This window comes from Odontesthes bonariensis, chromosome 19, assembly GCF_027942865.1.
Source record: "Odontesthes bonariensis isolate fOdoBon6 chromosome 19, fOdoBon6.hap1, whole genome shotgun sequence".
NCBI lineage: Eukaryota > Metazoa > Chordata > Actinopteri > Atheriniformes > Atherinopsidae > Odontesthes > Odontesthes bonariensis.
In genome coordinates, this window is record NC_134524.1 from 13,279,409 (window position 1) to 13,296,977 (window position 17,569).

At 39.2% G+C, this 17,569-nt stretch overlaps 1 protein-coding gene across 1 annotated transcript; it reads right to left on the reverse strand.

The window, feature by feature from the left end:
- Nucleotides 1–7,164: 7,164 nt before the first annotated feature.
- myoz2a (myozenin 2a) lies at nucleotides 7,165–16,668 on the reverse strand. Its single transcript, XM_075451247.1, has 6 exons — nucleotides 16,488–16,668; nucleotides 15,616–15,705; nucleotides 14,611–14,777; nucleotides 10,977–11,112; nucleotides 8,727–8,910; nucleotides 7,165–7,736 (listed from the first exon to the last, which is right to left on the reverse strand). Exons 2-6 carry the CDS (start codon nucleotides 15,695–15,697, stop codon nucleotides 7,502–7,504), a joined length of 804 nt encoding a protein of 267 aa, XP_075307362.1. The 5' UTR covers nucleotides 15,698–15,705; nucleotides 16,488–16,668; the 3' UTR covers nucleotides 7,165–7,501.
- Nucleotides 16,669–17,569: the final 901 nt, after the last annotated feature.

The following is a 17,569-nucleotide window of genomic DNA, read 5'->3' on the forward strand; positions in this document are numbered from 1 at the left end:
AGACCTTTCATATTTTCTCCAGAGTAATCTGATTTGAAAAGAGAAAAGGGCTATCAGACAGGAAAGAGACAAACTGGCAGCTACTCTGGCACTGTGGGACAAGTGGGTAAAGCAACTTCCACTGCTTTATAACCCAGGCCCTAATGTCACAGTGTATGAAAGACTAGTGGCAGTTAGAGCTTGCTGCTCATTTAGGAAATATATGCCTTTGAAACCAGCTAAACACGGCATAAAAATCTTGGCAGCATGTGATGCAAACACCAGCTATGTATTGAACATCCTGGAAAGCCAGTTGGAGGAGCCCCAGAGAAGAATCTGGGTATGAGAGTTGTATTTGATATGACACATGGTCTCAGGGGGCACAACAACGTGCATGTTTTATTAAAGACGAGTGAATTATCCTCATTGAACCTTAATCTGTGAGAGGTAAGAACACCATTGCACTAAATATTGATTGAATTGGTTAGTAATGGAGTTAATAATGAAATAGACAAATGTTGTTTGGGGATTTTTTTGGTTTCTGACACTTTTGGATGTTTAAACACGACCCGGGTCAGATTGACCCAGGAACATCAGTGCTGTTCCTCAGAAACAAACAAGAGGAAGCAAGAGGGTTAAGCATATTCTGATAGCACAGGGCAATAGAGTGTAAGTAAATTTTAAAGCGATGGATTCTTCTCCTCCTGTTGGATTTAATCTTTTCTTTCGGCTGATTTGATCTACCCCATTGACATACCAGCAAGTGCAAAATTTAAGTGTTTGATTAAAATGTAAACCTAATCTGCTCCTGTTTCGGCAAGGGTAATAATAAATGCCCCAGTTTGTGTGCATGTTTTGCGTATGCACACGCCCTTTTAGATGAGTGTGGTTTCATGGGAGATGCAAATAGATCAAATGGAGCAGCCTGTACTTGTCAAAAGTAATGTGAGGACACAACTTATCCTGAACAAGCACATAAACACAAACAAATATTGGATTTTTTTTTTTTTTTTCAATTAAATATTGATGTGAGCGGGTTCAAACTGTGAGATTGTCAACAAATGTTAGTTGAATGAAAACACTCCTTGATCAGTTTTTGGAAAAACTGCACAGAGTTGATAGACTAAACAAAGCTAAGCTTGTAATCTTTTCTGTGAACGGCATTTGTTGTGCTGCTATCGAATTACTATAAATGAGGAACCACACAGAGGTGAATGTCCTGTTGTTACGCAAGAGAATAGACGTGCTCCAACGCTACGATGGGAGCCATGGGAGTTCACACCTCTGAAACAAGCATTCTGGTTTGTCGTAATTATAAGCTTAACGATTCTTTGAGAGGACTTTTTGTTCAATCCCTGATCAGTATATCTTTTGTTTGTGACATATGGGAATTAATCTTTTAGAATCTTGTCTATTTTCGCTGGCATGGTATTTGTGTGCCATCATGAAGACTTAGCATTGAGACAAAAACAGCATGATGTCCCAGCATGGGTGTATTTCATTATGCTCCATGAGAGCAGGTGTATTATTTGTGCATTCGTCTTGTACTGTGTTCATTTGTATGAATCTTTCTTATCATGGGTAGGATTTTTGCTCATTTTTTTCATACAAAAAAGTTGATGACATGAGCATTTTGCCTCCCTGTTCTTTTTTTTTTTTTTGCAATTGACCGGGTTGTATTAAATCTGGAGTGCAGCCAAAGGGGTGACTGAGATATATTTCACTGCTGTTTCTGCTGTACCCACAGTAGCAGCAGCATGTAGGAAAAGAATGCTATTACCCCAGTGCTGTATGCTGGGAAAGTCAAAGGCTTCATCATTCTGTTCCAACCATATCATCAGAATGACATATTTCCATTCTATTTCCACATTAAAGACATTCAAACCTCTTTTCTGTTTCCTCACAGGTATTTTTATTCAATTTGCTCTTTCTTTTGGTCTCACAGTCTATTTAGTTACCTGTTGTGTTTGCAGTTGTAAGCTAATGATTCTTGACTGACTGTTAACCAAAGAGAGGAGGTTAACAAATATTGACCAGTCAGGAATATAGATGAGCCCCCCGAGGCAAAACACAGAGGCTGGATTACTGTGTGGCAGCACAGCTCTAATTGGTCTCAAGGGCTTTTGCAAGTAAACAGGAACACCATTTCTAAAGCTCATTTCTCCAAACAGGCTAATTACCCTGGCTGTGTGAGTCCTTCCATGGGGTGGTTTCTACAGTGACGAGTTTTAATGTGAGAAATAATGAGAACACATTGCTCAACAATCCTTTTTTTGTCCTTAATGGAAGTTCTTTGAAGAAGAAAAGAGATTCATTCTGGAATTCACCTTGTGATCCCATCCAATTAAAAAACACAAACGTGTGCACGGTAACAAGGACACTCATCTTTGTTTGTGGACTAAAGTGCATTGACAAAAGCATACTGTGCAATGTAAAATGTAAAACTTGACCGATTTCAGTTTTTCCCTGAGAGAAACTCAGTTCAACCTCATTTCCCCTCATTTCAGAAGTGGAATGTTGGCCCTGACACCCTTCACCTCACCTCATAGGCAGCCCAGCACCACCCTACTGACCCATGAGTTGTTTTAGTCCTCTCATATTTTTAGATATCCCATCAGGATTTGCCCTTTACAATGAAAATGACCACGTGCCTTGCCAATATGTCAAGCTCACCAAGTCTGTATTGTCATCAAATGAGTAAGACATAAACTACAACGCTGAAACGTTAGATTAACCATGCTTGTCGGTTATTTGTGGTAATTTTTAAGCACTATTACAAGGTTAATTTAATATTTTCGACATGTCTGGTGGATGATTCAACTATAAAGTCCATCTCAAATATGACAGTGAACGCCTCAAAAGTGTTTCTGCTTGCTAATACCTCTGAAAGAGCCACGTGTCTTGCTCTAGGTGAGGCACGGTGCCCTTGCAGTTATTTCACAGCACATTTGTTTTCTCGCTTAGTCCATGCATACTTAAAGAAATCCTTCGGGGATATTGGCTGGTCAAGTGGCTCAGCCTTTTAGCGGTTGTCTGTGTCAGCAGCAAACAGTGCACTCAGTCCTTGGTGCTGTGTGTGCAAATGGAGACCCAAGGGACTTTAGCTTTAAAACAGGATGGTGACTGCAACTGCAGCAGAGTTCATTGTTACTGCTGATAAAGGTACAGAGAGCCGGCAGCCCAGTCGGAGCTGGGTCATATAGTGAAATCATGAGATGAATTGTGAAATATAGGAGAATTTGACATGCGTCTCACTTCTTGCACCTGTTGAACACACACACACACACACAAAAAATGCATGTTACTGTCTTGCATCCTTTCTTGTTACATAAGAAGTAATCTCTGTAGATTTGAATGCAAATTACACATTTGTATTTCCTTTCTCTGTGAGAGCAGTTTCCAATGGGATTTTCCGCTGTTTAAGTGAGGCTCTGATAAGCTGTCCCTCTAAATGCGTGTAAATATTTTTTTATTTAAAACATCTAAGAGTTATGAAATTAATCTCTTGTTCAAGAAATATTCTTAAAAAGCTGAATGCACAGCCAGACTATTTTCCAGAGCAAACTCAAGATTTAGAATTCATTGCAACTCCAGCTCTTTCTTTTCCATTTCATGCCAAGTAAAGCATGCTTGAGGGGAAACCATTAGCAGTTAGGGATTAATAATCGAAACGTCTGGTTCCTCGATCCTCAGCCTACGCTGCAGTCCCTGCTGATAATACTTCCGTTGATACATTTTTATAATGTCTACATTTAAAGTTTAAAAGTTCAAGGCTGCTTTTGGTACACAATGTTAGATATTTTATGCACTTGGCAGAGCTGCTGGCACTGTCGGATGCTGGGTGGTGTGCTGTACACACAATTCGCCGGAGAAGGCTGGCCAGAGGAATTCAGTAGGACTCGAAGAGGGAGCGGCACCGGGAGCTGCACATTCCAAAGAGCCTTCTGACAGAGGCGAGGAATGCTGACGCTGGACTTAGTCACATGCCTTTAAGAAATCTGAGAGACATCTCCTTATTCTGTTTTGGAGAAAGAGAGGACATCACCTAATGCAATCAAATTAGTCATACTGTATGTAAAGATGTTATTATATTTCTTAATTAGTCATCCATGTAAAGATACAGTGTTCTGTGTACAAGACTGTGGTCCAGATGTTATTGAAAAGTTTTAGGGATTGTTTTATTTTTGTATTCAGTGTTTCTACTGCTTTAAAATCCCATGTATATTTTGGACATATCTGTACCTATCGTACAGCTTTTCATATAAAAAAGACGTGTTTTTCATGGTTTTTTACATGTAATTTTATTTCAGTGTTCTTACTTTTTGATGATGTTAATTACAATTATTATGCTCCAAATACTAAAAGTAATTCATTGTATGAATTACATACTTTGCAATAAAGGTGACTGACTCTTATCTTGTCTTGCTGTTTTTCTCTTGACTTCCTATTGCTTATGAGTTATCTCCTACTCTTGTTGTTTTAGGCCACAGTGACAACACTTTAGAAAATATACATCCAATTTAAACAACTTAAGCATCATGTCTGGGATCTAAAATAGCAGGAAAACAATATAAAAATAGGAAACACGAAAAGGCAACCATGCTGATCATAATTTGGCAACGAGAACACTCTGTATTCATGACTTGATCAGTGAACCAAACTAAGCACTTGATAATAACTAACCTGATGCCAAGGTGGTTACATTTTACAAATGACAGTATATAATACTGTGTGCTTCACAGCTTTAACAAAGTTGAGTGAGATCTGACCCCTCATAACTGCTTTCTAACATCTATCTGATATAACTGTTACTCCTCCTCCCTTTCATGTGCATCATGTGCACTGGTTGGTTTCTTTCTTTCTCATCACATTTTGATCAGTGAGGCCTACACTGTTCAATGTGTATGCATCACAGGGATCAAGCAAGAAATCTATAGTTACTAGAATAACTTAATGCTCACAATATCAAAGCGCAATCTGTGGTCAAAGATCAAATGAGCGGATTTTGGATTGAACCATTTAATGTGAGGATTTAGTCATTCGGGGTTTACTCATGTGGAATAAGTTCATCCAAAAAAAGCTGGAAAAAAACCCTCTGTATTATTAATTTTTCCCCTGAGAGTTTCTCCGTCTATGAGTACAACCCAAGATCAGAAAAAGTTACGGTAATATTTGCTTTGACTTTCATTTCACTGCAGACAGAATAAACCCACAACACCTTCCATATCAAGTTGGGGCAAGGGCAGGTTTGGGCTAGTTATGAAGAAAAAAAAGGTAAAAAGGAGAAAATATATTTTAAACAGAGGATGTCAACAGGTGATTGTTACGATTCAGTAGAAAAGCAGATTTAGATGATTTTTGGCACGTGTAAGAAATTCACTGAAAAATGTACCAAAGTCACCAAAAGCTGATATAGTAATATAAGCAAAGGGTTACTGTGAGAAATCTTTGTCAAGCACTAAAGTAGGAATATTCACAAATGCCCTATCTTAATTTACTGTGCAAAACATCTTGGATGGACATTATACAACGGCATTGAATTGTGGTTAAATAAACCAATATTTAAAATGATTTTTTCCTCTTTTTTAAAAAAAATGGATGCCACTACGGAGTTGCTTACATTACACAAATTATTGTTTTAGTCCAATCAAAACCGGACTTGTAAAATACTTTAGTCTAACTGAAACTGTACCAAATCGTACACCCAGAACTGCGGTTGTTAAGTGAATCCCGCTGCATGTGTACACGCAACTGGAATCAAACTAATGACTCCAAGTGTCATGCTCACGGATTTATAGACATTTTCTGGACTCAATTCATTTCCTGTTTTTTATTTTGTTAACCGTTGTCATCCTTATTTCACTTCCTGTCAAGTTTCCCATCAGTCTCAGCCACACCTGGTGGCCATCAGTAATCATTCTCAGTACCATTTATACTGCTAGCTTTCCAGACCTACCTTGCCAGATTGTCTAGGTTCCTGTGTTCAAAGCTCTCTAGCATTCCAAGTGTATGTATGATCGTGTTTGACCTTTTTCCAGTGTTTTTTGACCCTGCTCTTGCCTTGCCCACTTTGATACCTCTGCCAGTGGATTTTTGACTCTGCCTCTGCCTACCCCTACCTGTTTATGACCTTTATTAAATTGTGTTTGATCTCTGCACTTGAGTCTCCAAGCCTGTTCGTTACACCAAGTCCCCTCCCCAATTCTAAAAAATAATGTCTGGTAAGTTTTCTCATACAGTACACAGCGTTGCAGCATCAAACATACTTCAGTCAATGATTTCCTTCCCCTACCATGCATGTACACTAGGACAATGATGGCAGCCCATAATTCAAGACAGGTTTGCAGGAAGAGGAGAAGACAACACCAGAAAAGCTTGATTGCTGAGTATGTTCACTTCCATAGTATATTTTAAGTCTTGTGAGAAGGAATAGAAGAATGACAAAGTGATACAAGCTTTACTATCAGGTTTTTTTGGAATGTGTTACAAGCCTAACATGCAATAAAGGATGTATATAACCACATGGAATGAAACTGATGAAACAAAACATGAAAGCATGAGTTTGCAATCAAATATTAAAATAGATGTAAGACAGGAAGAGAAAATGGATGGATGGAGGGATGAATGAAACATCAAGATCTATTCCCAGTTAAATATAACAATTACTAATGCTGTCCACAAAAAGACTAAATATGAAATTCAAGAAGAATCTTTTTATTATTATTATTGCTATGTATCTCTTGTACAACCTGCAAGTACCTTTAACCCAGTCTGTTTACTGCAGCCTGCTATGGCTGAAAAAAATATTCAAAGCACTGTAGTAAAAAAAGAGAAAGACAAATAAGCAGTGGGCACAGCTCTGCCCATCAGTCACACTCCCTCTACTGGGCACAGCCAAAAGGGGAAAGTTGCATCAGTCAATTTGCTCATGTCAGTGAAGCAGATTTGATTTGTCAAGCAGTGTAACCTTTGGGCATATAACAGTATCTCACATATAACTTTAGCCTCTTACATGATACAATGTGTGATGGATTTGAATAGGAGCAGCATCATTCACTCAAGTGAGCCTTCAGAGTGGCTCATTCCAGCACACTAAAATCATAATCAGGGATCCATTTACAAACACAGTGGTACGTTTTTAATACATTTCAAAATGTCAGTGTTGAAAAAAACAAACAAACAGCATTGTTTCTGATGCATTCTGCATCACTTTATTGAGCAAAAACCTGTCTTTACAAGATAGAATAGTCTTATGCACATCAATATACAACCATTTGACTTTTTCCAGGACTGTTTTCTCTTACATTACAAGATGTTATATAATTTTTTTTCCCGGCACTGCAATAGTTAACACCACTGGGAAACCAAGGGATGCTGTGTATGTGCTAACTTAACCCAGCAACACCCATCAGGATGGTTTTTCTCACCCTCACTCTGCTCTGACAGAAATGTCACTCCACCCACAAAAACCCCGGGTAAAGCATCTACATAGACAACATCCCTGTGTGACTTCTTTATGGGTTCAAAGGTCTTCTGACTCAGGGATGAGCATTGGCTCAAGGGAAACAGTTGGAAGTGTGACTGAACCACCCATCGAAACCCACCCAAGAGCAGATCGGTTGAAGGAGGGCCGGTTTACCCCACCATCCCCCTGGAGCGCTGGGAGCTCCGGGAGCTCCGGGAGGTTTTCTACCTGAAGGGGTTTGATGGGAGCAGGTCTGGGTGCTTTGCTGAAGCCACCGAAAGGGGTTGCCACCCTGGAGGTGACAGAATGGTGGTGTTAACAGTAACTGTCATGTACTAATTCAAGAAACAGCAGTGACATTTATAGTGATTCAACTAATTAATGTGAAGACTCACTCACTCTCAGTCAGGATTTGCATACATTAGGAATTGAAGTAAAACTATGTAAATTCTGATAACAAAAAATGTTTAATTTCTTCAGGGGTTTTATTTTACCAGCCTTTACCAGTCATTATCTAGTATGATCAGCACTTTATGGCAACTGATGTCAGCAAACAATTTCTGTATATAACAAATAATGCGAAGTCCATTTTCTCACCATCTCATCTCTGTATACTACTGTTGCACGATGGAGATTGTTTACAAAAGATAGACATAGTTGATCCATCAGTGCCTCCGAATGAAATATACCTGATGACCATAATAGGCTGGCTTCGTAAAACTTTTAGCTGTAATAGACTTCAGTTAAAAAAAAAGCCAGTTTCTGTCATGAAATACGATGTCATTCATATTTTTTTATGACGTCTTCAACTATATTCTCTCTTTATGATTCATGTTCTCCTTTTCAAAAATAACTGCATGATTAAAGGAGTAGTAGGAGTAGTGTAAGGAGACTTACATCTAGAGGTAAAGTTAGAGATAGCAACCAGCTGAATACCCTCAAGTTACAAGTGTCAGTCTCCAGCTCGACCCTCCTGTCCAAATACGGTTGCTTCTGGCTCCTCTGAACTAAATGCTTCAAAATTATATTTAATAAACCACAAGGTAATGTTACTTCTTTAAATACAGCCTATGTGTCAAAGTTAAACACAAACATCTGGGGCCAAAAGGGAAGCCAACAAGGAAGTGGTAAAACTGTAGTTCCTGCAATGGCCACGTGGGGCGAGCTCTTAAACTGAGTCAATCCCCATAGAGCCCTGTGGTAAAATGTCGAATTTTCCTTTAGCAAAAATAGGTTTCAATCACTAATGTTAACAACAACCAAAAGAAAAAAAAAAACATACCTGTTAAAGCTTTTGTATCCTGGGAGATCTGCTCGGGGCTCCATCTCAGGCAGGCGGGTGATGACCGTGTCAGCCAAGGTTGGGTCATTGATAATGGCCTGCTCCCAGGGTGAGTGGTATGATTTTGGCACTGCTGTACTGTTGAACCTCTCCGGGGGGATGTCTTTCAAAGGACCTCCATATCCTAGGTAAATTATGCAACACAGATATGAATTAATGGACATTTGCATGTTGCATAACGAACAAGCTCTTTGCTTTGTCTCTCCATTGTTTTTTAAATTTTTTCTTAATTGTTTCCCCACACGGTGTGTTTGATAAACATACTGTCCAAGGCAAGCTGTGTTTCTCTCTATTAACGGAGAAGTTTAAAAAAGTTCTCTTCATGTGAACTTTTGGAGAAAGTTGTGAAAGTGTAGTGTTTTTTCAAATTATTGTAGGTTATTTTTTTTTATTATTCAATTTAAGCAATCTTGCACTTGCAACATTGCTTGCAAAATGTTTTTTTTTAAAATTTGCCTGATACACTAAAGTAACTATAGATGTTTTAAATGTATGTAATAGCAACAGTCTGAGTGAGGGATAATGCAACCTTCCACCGTTTTCTTGCTGAAGTTCACAACAAAAAAAAAACAAATCAAGGATCAGGTTCCCCATGTTTCTGTGTGTGTGCATGCCTACATGTATGTCTCCCGCATAATCTGTGTGTGTTGACTGGAGAGGCCCATCCAAAGCACTAACCTTCAAACCCAATGCCTCACTCTGGGGGGCTTGCAAGCTCAGGCCTTACATAATAAGGGGCGTCGTGTCACGTTCTAACCTCTCACAATGAACAATCCCCCTTCCTGAGTTTATGCCTTGCCCTGCGGAGGAAGCAGGAGCGTCCAAACAGACCTGAGGGGATGTTTACTGATTTTTGGGGGAATCTATTACGAAACATTGTGTACAAGAGGCAGCTGAATACAGTTCGTGTGAATGAACATTTGGCTAAGTTGATATTTTTGTGAGAATGTCTGTTACACAGCCAAGTTTATGTGGAGATTCTTAGAATGGAAAAAAAACTGAGAAAAACAGCATTTTCAAAGAAAGTTTTAACTGGAACTGTACCTGCACGCATTCATGCTTTGTATCAACCTCAGTTAGGATCAAACATGGTCGTAGTATAAGACCAAAGAAATGTTGCTATCAGTACAGAAACATGAAACATACACTCCTTGAGGGAAAGGAGTGCTATTTTAAGATTTTTTACCATTGGATACCAAATGCACTTTGACCTAAATTCGGCTACAGCTGGAGTGACTTCATCCAGATACAGTAGGGTGGCGTCTGGTCCAGAAATAACACCCCACCAAAGTGTGGACATGCTCATCCTTAAATCAGTCCTGGTTTAGTGTCAGCTGGGCAAAACTTTAACATGTGGAAGGATGTGAGTGCAAAGCCGATGGTATCAGTGGCACAACAGGCAAACAGGAAACACATCCTGTGGGTGAAAATCAACAATTTTGTAAATTCTGCTTGCTGATTACAACAAGGAGTGTTTTAGAAAATTTGGAGAAAAAAAAAAGGAATGTGGAGGCATGTAACATAGGAGTGGGATGAAATGATTAGAAACAACGGGGGAGACAGCCAGAGAGAGAAATAATAAAAACATGTAATCGTATTTTGCCTGAGGACAGCAGATTCCAGACAAGAAAAAAATGTTCTATGTGATCAAAGCCTGCGTCAGTACAAACAGTGAAAAAGACTTGAATCCTTATCAAAACATGGTACATCCAGTACTTTGTGCTCAGCACGTCCACCCAGTGTCTCCTCCAGGAGCAATAGCTGCACTGTACATACAATGTTATAAAAACATACTGAAAGAAATGTTAACCCATTGAGACCTACAGTTTTGTTTTAAAAGCCTTCTAAAACCTCGGGCCTTTGTGGAAAACATAAACTGTCCACAAAAAACACAAAATATACAAATACATTTATGAGCTTCTGAAGAAACTAGAAATATGAAATAAAACCATTTCAGAACTTAAACCTTCCGCTTTATTTGTAGCTCATTAACAGTTCATATATGAAGCATCAGGTCATAAAAGAATACATTGAAACTCATTTTGAAATGTCTTCAACTGAAACAGGTAAAGTAAAGAGTGAGTGGAACTCAAATCAACTAGAAAACTTCAGCTACAGTGTATCACTACTACATGATTTCATAGGTCCTTGACCAGTGTTGCGGGGTACTATATCACCAGTGTCACCTACCTGGTGCAATGCTGCTCGGATCTGGCACCATTTTTGTATCTGGTGCGTCAGTGGTCACATTAGATGGCTGGTTGGCACCCTCGCTGCTGTTGCAGCCTGTGGTATTTTCGTTCTCAGTTTGAGAAACTACACAGTTCTAAAAAAAAAAAAAAAAAAAAGATCAAAGAGGTCAGTTGAGGTTAAAAGAAAAGTAAAACCCCTTATATTTGTTGAGATTCAAATTTGATCAGAAAAGCTGTACTTTTGTCTAAAAGGTCTGTGTCGTATCTCCTATGGAGCTTTTTAACCCTGATATCAGCATGTAAACTTTGATCAGTTTCCTGATTTTTAGTTTTCTTTCAGTTAAGTTCTATGATTTTTTTAAGTTGTTATTGGCAGCAACAGAAATAGGCTGTCACCTTTTAATTTAACGTGGCATGAGGTATTTTTACATACAAAGCAAAATTGACTCTAATCTATAGTTCTATAGAGCTATAATTAATCCAGTGACCTTTCAGCTCCGTTTGGGCCTAAGACAACCAACCAGTAAGTTAGCTGCAAGTTGTGTTTAGTCACTATTTAATATCTGCCATTTGATGTTACACAGGCATCGTACAATGGATTGTCAGTGGAGTTCTTTGCTTAAATGAGTCAACTGAAGCAGTGAGAGTGAACCGAAACAGTAGCAATGTGGACCCTAAAAGAAAAATAATGAGCTGACAGATGAGACAACTGAAGTTGTCATGTTATTTAAGCCATTTTTCTGATGAAAATATATGGTTTATTGCTAAATCGAAGGATGTGTCATCAAAGCTTTTTAAAACAATATTTACAATGACGTTTATAATGACGTGGTTGCCATAAGTCATGAACCTACAGAGGATTAGCACAGGAATTTGCTGCTCCTTCTGTTTTATGGAGGGGAGCGAGCGACTTATCGTTTCAGCCTTTTGTTAAGCTGCCTGGACTGCAGATTTATGATAGCATTCTTTTCTATAGGAAAAAAAAAAACACAAAACAAATCAAAAACAAAACTCACTGTAGAAAAATTTTAAATTCATTTTGGAAATCACGAATGCTGCATCCTCCGGACTAGACAAGAGGGGGAACATCCAGCCTGTTATCAGAGCTCAGTTCAACAGTTTGCATCTCTGATGTTGTGGGTGTGCATTATTGCTTGCAGAAAAGGCAGGTTGCTTAACTGCACAGGCACCATCAATGCTGAAAGGCATATACAGGTTTTAGGGAAACATATGACCCCGTCCAGAAGATGTCTTTTTCAGGGTAGGCCTTGCATATTTCAGCAAGACAATATTAAGACACATTTCATCTATTGCATCAGCATGGCTTCATAGTTCAAAGTTCAGGGTGCTGGACAGCCCTGCCTGTCTTTGACCAACTGAAAACATTTGGCGCATCATGAAACACTAAATACAACAAAGACCCAAGCCAGTTGAGCAGCAAGAATCCAATATCCGACTCCCAAGGCAGTTCCCAGACTTTTACAGAGAGTTGTTAAAAACAAGAGATGGGGAAGGGAATGCAACACAGTGGTAAACATGTTCCCCGTGCAACCTTTATTATATACATAAAAATCCAATCAAATAAATGAAACATGTTGATATTCTAGGTAGTAGTAAACCAGCGTTATAGGTTTGCTGGTTCTTCTTCATGTTAAGCAGTTGAGAAATCCCAATTTTTCATGTTTTTTTTAAACAAACAGAGAAGCTGTCTGCCTGGCCATTTTCTCTCAGCTTTTGAGACATTGTTTTCTTGGCTTGGTTGAAATGCACTGCAGCCCAGACACCCAGCTTTCATCCGTCTCAAAGATATTTATGATGATTTACTCCAGGACTTCCTCAGGAAATGTTGACAACTTGAAACAAAGTCATTCTATCGCCCCGAGCAATAAATAAACTGAGATAAGTTTTCTTACTTCAAAGATGAAGTTCCCTTGCCGGAGATTAATAATTATTTTATCTATAGAGGGCAATGAGAAGTTCACAGGGCTACCTAATAATAAATGAAAGAGGATATAACAAGCTATGCAGATTAAGTAGATAAAACAAAGAGAAGCTTGGTTAAGCTTGATTGAATTTTACAGTGAGATTAGGAAATTTAATATATGAACAGGTCAGGCTAAGACTTGTACAGCTGAAAAAAGAAAACACTTACTTGGCTCACTTCCCATCCGTACACAAAGGGACGTTAATAAAGCTACTTATAACCTGCTGGAGGACTACTCGTATTACTATTATATGCTGCTCCGTGTAGCACGAGTCAAGTAAACACTTCAAGTGCTGTCAGGATGTAAGGTACTTTGCAAATGTTTTTCATGTGAGGGTGGGAAACTAAGCTGAGAAAAACAGGTGACTGTGCATGGAGAACACACATTCTGCAGTGTGAAATTCAGTTAATCAACAATAATCACCCTTATCAAATAACACCCAAAAAGATGAATAACTCTTATGTATAGTCATGTTGAAAAGAAAGTACATGCTTGAATAAAACTAAGATTTAATGTATCAGAACATAATTCAACATTATCTGACCTTGCAGGTTTTAAAATAAGGTTAATACACATCTGATTCATTTTGAGAATACTTTGGAACAAAGAGGAGCACATAATTGTTAAATGTAATGAACTCATACATTTAACTTGCTAGCTGAGACTTTGAGTTTGAGTTTGAGTCTTGCGTTTTCTTGGAATTTTGCTAAACAAGTTCCCTCCAAAGTCTGACCTCGGAGGGAACTTGTTTGGAGTGAACTTGTTTCTCTAGATTATCGCTCTCCTTTTGGCATTGGTTTAAAGTAAACCTGAATGCTCTAGACTAGCAAAATACAAAACTTCTGCCTACATAGAGGTGCTCACTCTTGCTGATGATCAGTGCATAGAATACATTTGATTTGCAGGGCCTAGTTGCGACCCCTAATTCCTACAGAAGTGTGAAGCGGGTACATTTGGGCTTCGTTTTTGTTAGATATATTATAACACTGTGTAACATGTCATGTATTGTTTTTCATTTGAGGTTGAAGTTACCTAATTCTAAGGTAGCACAAGGACCGTGCAATTATTTATGATGTTCTGATACATAAAGCTTTAGAAAAGAAGGGTGTCCTTTCTTTTTCACTTGACTGTATGTTAGCTATGAAGCTGTGTCCAGGCAAAGGTTATTTAGTGTAGCGTGAATTAAACTTTGTCCAAGGGTAACAAAATTTGCCCATCATCCCCAGAAAGCTCATTAGATAACAGGTTATGTTATAAAACTGTTTTTGCATCGAAGCTTTTGTTTCTGATAAACATTTTGGTGGGGAAAAAAAGTATTTAAATGGACTTGAGTGCTTTAAAATTGCAGTGTTCTCTTAAGGAGTGGTCCAGTGTATTTTGTACACTTTGTAGGGTTTACACAAACACAATATAATGTGTTAATTACAGCAGTGAGCTGTAGAGAAGCTTCAATATGTTTTGTGTTTTTCTTTTCTTTTTTTACCTTTGAACAAAGCTAGGCCAGGTTTTGTGATGGAGCTGACTTAATCCAATGCTGCAGTTCATGCACAACCAAATTCTCCCACTCATGTATTGACAAAAAGGAATAGTATCAAACTATTCCCATATTCATCAACATGAGACCACTGCACCACACTTTACTCTTACATTGAGCTGCATGTTGTTTTCATTCTGGATGCTTTCAAAAGTGTATTTTTCTGAGCGTCTCTGGCGCATTTTGAAAAGCCGGGAGCCTCGGTTGGAGGCAAGAGACAGCTCTTCCAGCATGATGTCTTTAGGCACACACATTTTCTTCCCAAGATCCATCTCCATTTCTGAGAAAAAAAGAGACAAGACAAAAAAAACAACATCTTGTGCCTATTCAGTTAAAGTATCAGGCTTCTAACAAGGCTTTTTTTTTTCTTTTTTACTCTGATTGTGTTACTACCACCGATCAAACACAGCTGAAAGCAAATTATATTCAGACCAAAAGAAAAAGAAAACTCCCTGCTGCAAGCAAAGCCACCCTCTGCATGGACTGCTGATGTGGCGTTCCAGTATGATGAACGAGGAAATATCTTCCCTCCAAATCAACACGTGCTCGGTGCTTGTTTTGTGGTTTGCTCCTCATGCTAGCTACTGCATGCTGATCATGGAGATGTCATAGGCCTATATCCAAGTATGACACACATAATTTGCCAGAATATCTCTCAGCTGTCAGTAGGCTTCAGACCCTCCCTATCCCTGAGACACACAGTTGTCCTCGCCCTGAAATAGCGTGTTCAAAGGACAACGACAAAGGGATTAGTTACTTTGGCCTATAAAAGTACTCATTTACTTATTTATAGTCGGTGCCGGTGGGGAGGGATTGGCAACTGCTGAGCTGGAAAATGATGGGCATTGCACCTTCTATAACTGAATGTGATCAGTGATTGCAGGGCAAGATGGTGTTTCTAATTAAAGTTAACATACCTAAGACTTGAACGTGTTTTGTAAGTTCAGGTGTTATTTCTATGTCTTTGATAATGTAAAGATAGAGGTAGAGGGGTGCAATGTAAGGAAAGATAAAAAAAAAAACAACTGAAGCAAAGAAAGAATGCAATCAAGAAAAGCTAAGAGGTTAGAGGGATTATAGAAACAAGGAAGTGAAGAGGAGACAATGGTGCTGAGTACCTTCCTGGGCTTGAACCTCCCTGCAGATCGCTGCTGCCTGCAGTTTTCTCTCTCTGGTTGTCATTGTGGAAAACTGTGACATGGCTACCCCTGAGAGTTTAGAGTGAGGCAAAAAAAATATTACAGGAGATAGTGAACATCAGTAAAAGCTGTTCAGATAAATAACAAGAGACAAAAGCAAGGTAATGCAATTGGATGGCCAACATCAAGCATTTCTACCACATGCACCCAATGGAACAGAGATAATTTATTGGGGCAGTGAAAAGGGCAAAGTTAGCACATCCCTTTAAATAACCTTGAGCTGTTAAACGCCAAGCACATGCTCTTCAGACATGGCAGCCAGCTGTGTCAGGGGGTCTGCGAATCAATATGTTTGAAATTGCCCAAGTGGGCTGAGAGGACACAGATAGAGAACAGGGTGCTATCACAGCAAACATGGAAGACCGTGGATGAAACAGAACAGTGGAAAGTTTACACCGAGGTCTCATTGAGCACAAGGGTTGTGATCCAATCCAAAACATTTCTCACAAGCAAAAGCGGAAGTCTGTTCACCACGCAGATCATTTGGAAAAAAGCAGTTTTGATGAAGCAGACGATTTTATTTTCAGTGATACATATTAGATTTATATCAAGCAGAGGAACTGTTGAATTTAATCAGGATACCATGAAAAAGAAAACACAATTGTCAAAGATGCAAACAGGCCATGCAGTAACATAGTTGTTAAAAATAACTGCAATAGAAGAAAAGCTACTAACAGGAAAACACAGTGGTAATCACTGTGGGTGGTAGTGAGGGCCATGCTTGAGTCAAAGCACAAGTGTCATATTAGAACTAGACAGTACACCTGTGGAGAGGCCTGAGTGATGCTTACCTGTCCTGAAGGACCCTCAGGGGGTAGTCTTAAGCTGTGCTTGTTTTCTCAGGGTGAGAAGTTAGAAAGGTGAGAGCCAGGAGGGTCAGACTGCGTAGTGCGATCTGCGTGGGTGCTCGTGCTCCACGATACTAGAGTTCGTCATGGGGAGGGTGGGCAAAGGGGGCTGCAGCATTGCCTGACTGACTGTGTGAGTGAGTGAGTGTGGGTAGGTGGGTGGGTGGGTAGGTGGGTGGGTGGGTGGGTGTCAGTTTGTCTGTTGTCATTGGTATTCAGTTCATAAGCGGAGGGACGACTAAATTTAGAGCACTGCCATTACTGCTCATTTTGCCATCTAACTCTCTTGCCCAGTAGCTCAGCACTGATTTCAGAACAGGAGAACTTGTAATTTGGTGGGTTCTTTTGTACTCATTAGGGATGATGTGGAAAGATTAATCACAGTTACATTAAAATAAACTACACCCTCTTAGCTTGAAGTTATGAAAAAAAAAAGTGTCATTACCTATTCCTATTCCAAGTACAACCTCAGATGAACATGACATATCACACCATCTCATTATTTATTGAACAAAAACTAAGCAATAAGGGAGATGCAGTGTGTGAAATACTTAGCCCACCATGGTTCAATAGAACCACAGCCTTATCAGCTATAACTTAAAGTAATAGTTCTCTTAATGACATAATCAGTCTTTGCAGACATTAATATATGCATAGCTGTCTTAAGGTCCCATCACAGCATTTCAGTCAGGTTAAGGTCTGGACTTTTAATGGACCATTGTGACACCATTCTGTTGTAGATTTGCTGCTGCGGTTGGAATCAATGCCTTGCTAAACAATTCAATTTCAGCTGAGCTGAGCTGTTGGACAAAAGGCCTCACATTTGACTTTAGAATACTTTAATCTACAGAGGAGTTCATAGTCGACTCTTGCAAGGTGCTCATTTCCTGTGGCAGCAAAACAAGCCCAAATCCATACCCCTCCACCGCTGTGCTTGACAGTTGGTATGAGGTGTTTGTGCTGACATACTGTGTGCATTATTGTTCCAGAAGTCTTGAGGTTTGTAAACCTGGGCTATACTTTCA